The following is a 10020-nucleotide window of genomic DNA, read 5'->3' as shown; positions in this document are numbered from 1 at the left end:
CCGGGCGATCGCTGTACTCTACCGAGCAGACAAGTTGACTGCGGAAGGCGATCGCATTCGTGTTTTAACAGTCAACTTGCGATCCTTTACAAAGCACTGGTCAGGAGTAGTTGAAGGAGAACCCACCATTTTACCGCGGGTAGTGCTGGTTGCAGAGACAGAACCACTTATTGATATTCAAGAGCAGTTGACCAAGTTTTGGGAGTTAGAGTCATGTTATGTCAAAAGTACAATGTCGACAGAGGAGAGTGCATGCGAGAAGCACTTCAGCGACACGACAATCCAAGAGAAGGATGGCAGATTTGTCGTCAGTCTACCAAAGAAGGAGTCAGTAATTTGCAAACTTGGTGGATCGAAAGCGACCGCGTTAAAACGATTTTTGGGCATCGAAAGACGTCTGATGGCAAATGAAACCCTAAGGCTCCTCTATACGGAATTCATTCATGAATACATGCTTATGGGCCATATGGTAGAAACAAATGCTTATGAAGCTAAAGAGCGAACATATTACATGCCGCATCATGCTGTCATCAAGCCTGGCAGTACCACAACGAAACTTCGCGTTGTGTTCGACGCATCATGCGCAACATCCACTGGAATTTCTCTCAATAACGCATTGATGGTAGGCCCTGTCGTTTAGGAGGATCTCCTCACGATTATACTTCGTTTTCGCTGCCACATGATCGCCGTAGTGGCCGACGTCGCAAGGATGTACCGAATGGTGAATGTGCAGCCAAACGATCAAGACTTGCAAAGAATCCTTTGGCGAGATTCTCCTAGCGATCCTGTCAAGAGTTATAAACTCACCACGGTGACGTACGGGACAGCATCTGCCCCATATCTGGCGACGAAATGCTTGCAAACCCTGGCAAAGCAAGGATGCCAGAGCTACCCCATCGGAGCGAGAGCAGTAGAGGAAGACTTTTATGTCGACGACATGCTATCGGGGGCAGATTCAATTGAGCAAGCACGCGAGCTGGTGTCACAAACAAGCCAGCTTTTGAAATCAGCAGGTTTTGTGCTGCGGAAATGGCGAACTAACAAAAAAGAGGTGCTAAAAGATCTGCCGCCCCACCTGTGCGATGAAGAGGGTACCAAAGAACTGGATTCCACGAGTGCGGCAGTGAAAACTCTTGGTTTACTGTGGGATTCGTACAGCGACAATTTTCGATTCAATGTACCAAAATGGAATAGCAGTGCTATCATCACGAAAAGAGTCGTCCTGTCTGATGCCGCTCGCATATTCGACCCGCTAGGCTTGGTAAGTCCTGTCGTTATCCTAGCGAAGGTATTTTTACAAGATTTGTGGAAGGAAAAGGTTGAGTGGGATATGCCATTACCTGAAGAGTTCGAAGCATATTGTTTGGAGTTTCGGAGAAATATGATGAGCCTTGATACCATCACTGTACCGCGTTGGATTGGAGCCAGCTCAAAATGTATAGAAGTGGAGTTGCATGGGTTCTGCGATGCCTCCGAGAAGGCATACGGAGCCTGCATTTACCTGAGAAGTGTATGGGATGATGATACCGTGGCCGTACGTCTGCTGACGTCTAAATCCAAAGTTTCACCGTTGGAAGATTTAGAGAGGAAGAAGAAGAACAGTCTATTCCACGCTTAGAGCTGTCGTCTGCGATGCTATTGAGTCACCTGTATGAAAAGGTCAGAAGCACCATCTCCTATGGTTCCAAGGCTACGTTCTGGACCGACTCCATGATCGTTAAGTGCTGGCTAGCTTCGACTCCATCTCGCTGGCAGCCGTTCGTAGCTAACAGGGTCTCTGACATCCAACATCTCACGAAAGGCAGTAGTTGGAATCACGTGGCAGGAGTAGAGAATCCTGCGGATATAGTGTCACGGGGAATGTCACCTGCACAGCTAAATTATTCAACTTTATGGTGGTGTGGACCTACATGGCTACGACAGGACAAAGGGACTTGGCGGATGAACGGGCTGCTCATCAAGAGGAGAAGGCTTCGATAGTTTTGGCAACGCACGTTGTAACTAACAGTGAGATTTTCTCATTACGCTCATCGTTATTGTCACTGGTTCGGTTGGTTGCGTTACTGCGACGATTTGTCCACAACGCTAGAAAGGCCAACCGTGCGAATCGCAAGCTTGGGTTTATAACATATGCTGAGTCAGAAGAAGCCTTGATGCTTCTGGTTAGGCTGTCACAACACGAATGTTTTCCTACGGAACTTGCAGCCCTGTCCAAAGGAAACCAGGTTGCAGAATCATCTAGACTGGTAGGAAAAAATCCTAAGCTTATCAACGGCGTAATGCACATTGGCGGCCGGCTAAAGCACGCAGAAACATCCGTCGGTAGAAAACATCCCATTATTCTTGATGATCGACACCCGCTTACTGTTTTGATTTTACATCATTATCACCACAAGTATTATCACGCAGGCCAACAGCTGCTAATTTCTTGCGTTCGTGAGCGATTTTGGCCATTAAACATTCGGAGAGCTGCAAGAAGAATTATATACCAATGCGTGCCTTGTTTCCGGAGTAAACCAAAGGTGCAGGATGAACTGATGGCAGACCTACCCGAAGAAAGAGTAAATCCAGCTTCACCGTTCCACAAAGTTGGTTTGGATTACTGTGGCCCATTTTATATGTTGTACCCGGGTCGAAAGAATCGACCGATAAAATGCTTCGTCGCTGTTTTCGTATGTTTGGTGACAAAAGCGGTTCACCTGGAAGTGGTTGCTGATCTCACAACCCAGGCATTCCTGGCCGCTTTACGAAGATTCGTGGCCCGCAGATCCAAACCTATTCTCATCATGTGTGACAACGCGAAAACATTTTTAGGCGCTAGAAGAGAGCTTGACGAGCTGGCCAAATTATTTTGTGCTCAGCAGTTTCAGGAAGCAGTGATTAAAGAAGCAAGCAACGATAGTATTGAATTCAAATTCATTCCCGCCAGATCCCCTAACTTTGGTGGGTTGTGGGAGGCGGCGGTTAAGTCGTTTAAAACGCATTTCAAGAAGACAATCGGTACTCGAAATCTGACGTATGACGAATTTGTGACGGTTTTGGTTCAAATTGAGGCCTGTTTGAACTCACGTCCCTTGACTCCGTTAAGCAGCGACCCAAATGATCTAGCAGTGCTGACACCAGGCCACTTCCTAGTCCAGCGACCACTAATCAGTATAGCTGAACCAAACTTAGAAGAGATACCAGAGAACAGATTATCACTGTGGCAGAGAAGTCAAAGCTTTGTGCAAACGATTTGGAAAAAATGGTCAACACAGTACTTTTCAGATCTGCACAACCGCACAAAGTGGACCAGACGCAGAGACAACTTACGCATAGGTACGATGGTATTATTGAAGGAGGAAAACTTACCACCGTTGCGGTGGATGTTGGGCAGAGTCACTCAGGTGCATACAGGCAGCGATGGGTGCGTTAGAGTAGCTACTGTGAAAACGAAAGATGGAGTGTATCAGAGAGGCATTTCCAAAATTTGCGTCTTGCCAATACGAGACAATCAACCACTCGCTGAGAGTGACCACTAGCTTCTTCTCATCGAACAAGGCGTTTCGGACGCCTGCGGGGGTTGGAAAAGAAAAGCGAATATTTTGAGTCGAAAGCTCCATATTATATTTTTACGTATCGTTTCAATGTCATATGTTATTATACAGTAGTTACCAGTAGTAGAGTAGAAATAGGAGATGTGATAGCACTATCATCTAAACTGAGAAAAATGTTTTGAAAATACTTTCAAGGCGGCCGGGATGTTGCGAAACAGAGACAGAGTTCGATAACGCTATTGATTGGTGCTACCAGGCACTGATCCCACACGCACCCGGTAGCATCCATAGAATCGCATCTCAGCCTGAGTAGAACGATAAAATGTGATAGATATCAGTCTCGAATAAACCTTTATATGAAACGGTTGTGACGCCTTAGATCTCTCCACGTCCGAATAAAGGCTGGGTGCCTCCCAGAGTCCCAGCAGTGTAACCGTGCAAGTTTTTAGTTCCAGTATATAGCACCGAAAATCCCGACAGTGTGGCCGCTCTGATCCGGCCCAAGTTTTAGTAATAAACACTTGGATTCTTCAATTTTATTATTCCTGGAGTCTTTAGTGGATTTAACTCATTTTATCTTCAATTTCATAGAACATCTTTTATAAAAATTTATTGGCGATAAAAGTTTTAGCTCTACAAACCACACCATGGAGGAGATAAATTTGCGATTTGCGAATAATTGAAACTGACCTTCTGCGACAGAACATTCGTTAGGTTACAAGTTCCACCGAGTTCAGAACGGATCCACCCAGCAGCCAGCGCGCGGTGGTAACAACTTTAAAATGATGTCCAACAATGTTTCTCGCCGCAATCAACTATTTACACAGAAAGTCCATTCGCTGCAGCACTCTGCCCAAAAACCGGAACCAGCTGCAGCGACTGTGGGAAACTTTTTCTGCGGGAGTAAAATCAACAATCTACGCGAAGCTACTGGGATACAAATTTCATAAAGTCGCCAACTCACTTTCGAGCTTAACTAGCTGGTTGGTAGTTGCTGCTAAGCGGACGACGCGTCTCTGCCGTAAACCAGCAGAACCGCTCAGTGTCAAATGCTGCTGCAGCTGCACCGGTTCCTGAGGTTGGAATTTCACGAACGTAGAAGTTGCCGCTTACCGGGTAATAAATAGACAAAGTTTCGACAGCAGATACAAGCGGAAGCTGATGGGATGCATTTAAATGTGAAGCACCGTTTAATTGGGGAATTCTACTGAAAACAACTCGCAATGAAGTGCTGTGCTGTGCTAGAGTTGAAAATACTGGACCGAATTGAAATGTTAATGAAGCTTTAGAGCTTTGATTACCGTTGAGCATTTTTTCAGCAATTAAATACGGCCAAAGTTATCCTTTCAAAATCCTATTCTTTTGTCAGCACCCGTTAAGACTCAGTTTAACCACTTCACTCCTGCCTTCTAATTTGAAGAATAAAGTACATAAGCGCAGCTCAGATCTCTTTGTTGTCATGTCAGCACCCGGACGTGAATCTTGTCCGTTTCGTTCGCTGGTGGTAAATCACCGTCGTCACACTCGGTACTATCATGCAAAGCAGCCACACCAGCACCAGGTGGCATCAGGACGCACCGTTCAGAAAAAAAGTACAGTGGCATGCCATCAGCTGACAGCAGCGCACTCAGCGGTTGATGGTTTATTAAATTATTTTTATGTTTGTTTTTATTTTCCCTACAAGCATAAACAGGTTTTTAAATGAAATTCCTCGGTGTCCTCGCGTTCACACCCTTGTACAAGGCGAGAACATTCAAATGGATCCGACTATTAAACGGGGCGAACATATCGCTCGAACGTGCGAAATTGTACTTTCCGCCATGCTCTTGTGGGTTGGCTCAAGGGCGAAAGCCTGGCAAATAATGAAACAATTATTTCGAAGAGGACTCGCGTTATGAGGTTTTACTCGCATGACAGAAGATTAATGGGGGTGCTAGAAATGAGCATTTTTGGGAGATACAGATACTTCGAGTTCTATAGTGAAGCTTGTTTACCATCAGAGATGTGTTGAAATGCGTCAACGAGAACGTGAAATATTTCACATCGGAAGAATAACTTTGCTACTTGAAAAAAGAAAACTTTATTTGTTCTTAAAAACCAAGTTGAAGGCTATAACTTTTTTGTTGTGAAAATCGAAGCAAATCACAAAATGTTCCAAGCTGCGTGCATTTCACACACAAACCAAGACTGCTTTAAACTGCGTTACATCATGCAACCAGAAGTGTGCTACCAGATTGTAAATTATCAAGCTTGCAGTCCGACATACCGTTCCGGGATGCGGGGCGTTGGTTGGCAGTAGATTATTTATCACCTCCCTACCACCACCCAGCAAACCGCTACTGCTGCTGGTGGTGGTCTGCTGGCCTGGGGATATCGAAAATCATACAGCATAATTGAATTCTCAGTCGGGATTAAAAATTTAATTCAATATAGAGGAGACATAAAAGCTCGTGGCGGAAGGTTTGACAAGTGCCGGTTACAAATTGGAAAAGTCAACTATCAATTCGATGCCCTAGGTTGATGATTTATGCAGAAGCCGACACGAAGTCCCCTGTGACAGTTTATCAATTACCGGCGGTTTGTTCGATGTAAAACCGACACGCTTCTATCAAATATTAACTTGATAATTGTCTAGTTGCCGATACCATGCCGTTGTGCGGAATGCTTAATGGAGAGCGCTAAAAAAAATCAACAGCATTTTCTTCCCAGCTGCAGGTTGAATTATTCCTAGCTTTCCATTAGACTAATAAACTCGGTTTCGCACGTTCCAAATTAAATAAAACGCTTCGCACATTCGTACGACTCGTATTAATACTGGCATGCAGGGAAGAGAAAAATAGACAGAAACAGAAATTATTCATTCGAAAGAGCACGTGAAATGCACGTCCGCTTCGTACCATCACAGGGCGGTAATTGCGTAATGAGATAATGGGTAATTAGTTTATTATTCTTTGATATCGGAAATGAGAGCTCTCGAGCATTATTCGTTTATTTGCTCGTTCTTCGGCTCTCCCGGTGTGGCAAACGAAAAAGGAGGGCTTAACTCGGGTGGTTCGAAATTTATGCTGGTTTATCGATACCGCTGAAATTAGTACATGACCGCAAAATCTACGTGAGAACACCTGGATTTAGATACAAAAAAAAACCTGATTAATGTCATTAGCCAAGCTGAGAAAATCGTTTGAGCCGATCGGAAATCGAATCCACTCAACTTCTAACCAACCTTGATCCAAACCAAGATTAGGCTTCACAGCACCCAAAAATCCATCGACTGCAACCTGATGCCAAGTCTAATTTGCCACCCCCCAAAAACTATCGGGGGAAACAATGCACACTGTCCCGTTCCCGCCATGCTCATCAAACCGTCCACCAATCTTCACTCTATAACCGTGGTGCAGAAATCTGCCAGAAACAGAAACGCACCCGGATAAAACGGAGTGGATTAGCCACAATGTTGCCATCACAGTTGGGTTTGTTACTTGCCTGTCATGTACTAGGGTAACGGGGGTATTTTGGCCAGCTTTGGGAAGTGTTCTCACAGTTCATTAAAAACAAACACAACTTTACAACATAAATACCTACTCTATTATACCATTGTTAAAAGCTAAGTGTCTGTTTTAATATACACCGTTTAACAATGAAATATATTGAAAAATATCCTAGAAATATCAAAATTTCTACGAAGTACTAAAAACTTATTTTGGTCCACCAAATTTTTAATTTGGCCCACCTTTACATCTACAGACGTGTATGGAAATAGTTCGGACTAATTATATTTAAGATCATCATCGGTATTTTTAGAGCAAAAATAGTGGGTTTGAGGAGAACATCCTTCTGCTGTGAATTTTTGTAAACTTTAGGCATCTAAAAATGAAATGACTTGGCTTAAAGCGGTTTAACAGGCATTCTCATCCAATTTCATATCGTTAAATGTGATAAATTGCGTAGTAATTACCTGTAAATTGTCACAAGCTGCTTCTTTGTTCACGTGCAACGGTCGAACGGTAATCGAAGAGATGGTAAAACTTGGCATGGTCAAAATATGTTGACTTCAGAAAGAGGCAAACATATTTCGGCCATGCATTTAACCACTTTTTCAACTTTTTCCAACATGTTAGAGTATACGAACTGTTTCTATGATATTTCATTGATGTTACTACAACAACGAAATGTTTCAAAAGCATACATATTTGTTACAATAGGTTCCGGACGTTGACTTATATATTACCACTTCCTCTTGACTTTGGGTTGACTCAGCCATGACTTTGAATATGTATGAACTAATTCCAAAATAACACTACCTAGAGCCAGTTTTTTGCCGAAAATTATAGTGTAGTACGATTCTTAGGTGTGTTATTCAATGTTGCATGTATAGGTTTCTAATATTCATTGAATTTATCAGAAAAAATGCGTAAAATGTTACCGGGTGGGCCAAAATATGCATGTGGGCCAAAATACCCCCGTTACCCTATACAGTACAGTATGCAACAGCAGCAGCCGGGAAAAACCGGAAAGCGCAGGCCGTGCTTCCGAGGATCCCCACCGACCGTTTTCCATTCACCCAACCAACGCAGACAATCTTTGCCTTACACGAATCGGTTCAATTTTCACATTTTCATGGCTGCACACATGACATTGTGGATTGTGTAAGCCAGCAAACAATACGGTTGCAAGTCCTATCCACCTATCGTCTCATGTTTCCCTCCCTGTTCCGCTGTTCGACGTCGCGGCTAAAATTATGACACGATGAACATTTATTTGCACTTCACGTCGGACATGTCGTGCGGAGTGACTTCCCAGGCTACGCTTTGTTCCGGTGAACCGAAGATTATGGGGCACGCGATGCTGGAAGATGCTGACGGGACTGATGATGCTGATGATGATGATGATGCTGTTTGGTTTACAGATAGATGCATAAGCGTGGGATGCGATGCTCTGATTACTCCCCACGACTCTGGCGAAATGGAATTGCAGGCAGTAAATAATTAATGGTTCTATCTCAGTACATGCTACCGGCTGTTCAACATCGGGAACATGGTTCCGGGAGCGATCTTCCTGTGTACATGATTAGGCACTGCAAGAAGGAAAGCGTGAGTGTCGGGTTATGAAATTGGGTAATGCTTGTAGGTCGAGCGGTTACAAAGGATTGGAAATTTGACGGAACTCATGTCAACTCGATCACAACCCTTTCAAAATTTAATAAAAGTTTTTTGAGATTCGAAACGTCATCGAACTAAGCAATTCCCCGATCGGTCGAAAATATCAGAATTACAACAAATCTTGATATTTTGTTACGAACTTTTTGTATCAACTTGTGTTCTAAACTTGGTCTCGTTAATAGTTGAAATATCAAAATTTCTATCAAAATTACTTACTGATTATAACAAATTATAGCTAGTTTTGTATGGTTTTTGGCAGAAAAAGATGAAAATTAGTTAGAAGGTACAATATTTTTTCAGTTGAATAACAAATTTTGTTATAAATATGCTTAAAAAACACACTTTTTAACATTCAATTTGATATAATTCTGTACTTTTCATCCTTTTGGCATATCAAGAATATTGCAGACTTTGTTATTTCTATCAAGTTCAGATATATTTGTGTTCCCCGTTCGTTATAATTGTTTGATCGGGTGGTTTGTTTATCAAAATTCTTTCGTTTAATTTTTTTATAATCTAGACCAGCATTTGATTAGTAAAAACAGTTCAAAAATTTAATACAGTTTAAAAAGATATAAGAAAAATATATGATCATAGTTTAATAAAAATAATAACCTTTAATTTAATCTATAAAATATCTTAGATGAGATAGTATTGTAAAATATGTTTTTTGAAAATCCCAAGCCCTTTGGAAATAAATGCAATAAATTTGTTTCTTATTTTGAAAACAAAAAAATACTACTAGCTTTCTTCGCTTACTTATTCTGTTATTGGACATTCAAATTCTTAGTTTAATCACTTCCTGAACTAACACGAGTAAGAATTCCCGGGATTCCTTTAACTCGGTGACGGAATCGTGAGAGGAATCGTTTCTGCGATACGTACAGAATCTATACGAATCGCATATGATAAAACTTTCTCAAGAATCCTTCAGGATCCAAATGAATCGTGAAAGGAATCGTTTCTGCGATACTGACAGAATCTGCTCTAATCGCTCATGGAAAACCTCAAGAATTCAAATTTCGGCGACTCGGCAACAGAATTGTGAGAGGAATCGTCTCTACGATCCGGACAGAATATTTTTACGCGGTTTTTTACGAGGATATTTTTTTCGCGGTATTTTGAATGAACGCGTATTTCTTTCTTAATTTTTACGCTGGATTTAGAATTACCGCGGTTTTTCAACGCAGATTTTATTCCCGCGTATTTAACGTGGTTTTTTACGAGGTACGTATTCCCAGCGTAAAAAAACTGAGTGTATAGCATAACACTGAGGAAAACGTGTTGTAATGTGTCTATCTCTTTTCCAGATGAAATTGAAGAAT

The 10020-nt window shown here is 42.3% G+C and overlaps 3 protein-coding genes across 3 annotated transcripts; all 3 read left to right on the top strand.

Annotated features, from left to right (window-relative positions):
• The first annotated feature begins 232 nt into the window (after positions 1–232).
• Positions 233–640, top strand: LOC129729272 (uncharacterized). The gene has a single exon (XM_055687783.1). The coding sequence runs from the start codon at positions 233–235 to the stop codon at positions 638–640; it is 408 nt and encodes a 135-aa protein (XP_055543758.1).
• A 69-nt stretch (positions 641–709) lies between these two features.
• Positions 710–1618, top strand: LOC129729271 (uncharacterized). Its single transcript, XM_055687782.1, has one exon. The coding sequence runs from the start codon at positions 710–712 to the stop codon at positions 1616–1618; it is 909 nt and encodes a 302-aa protein (XP_055543757.1).
• Positions 1619–1910: 292 nt separating this feature from the next.
• LOC129729270 (uncharacterized) lies at positions 1911–3521 on the top strand. The gene has a single exon (XM_055687781.1). It carries the CDS (start codon positions 1911–1913, stop codon positions 3519–3521), a length of 1611 nt encoding a protein of 536 aa, XP_055543756.1.
• Positions 3522–10020: the final 6499 nt, after the last annotated feature.

This window comes from Wyeomyia smithii, chromosome 3 (genome assembly GCF_029784165.1).
Source record: "Wyeomyia smithii strain HCP4-BCI-WySm-NY-G18 chromosome 3, ASM2978416v1, whole genome shotgun sequence".
Taxonomy (NCBI): domain Eukaryota; kingdom Metazoa; phylum Arthropoda; class Insecta; order Diptera; family Culicidae; genus Wyeomyia; species Wyeomyia smithii.
This window is presented reverse-complemented; position numbering and strand designations above follow the sequence as displayed.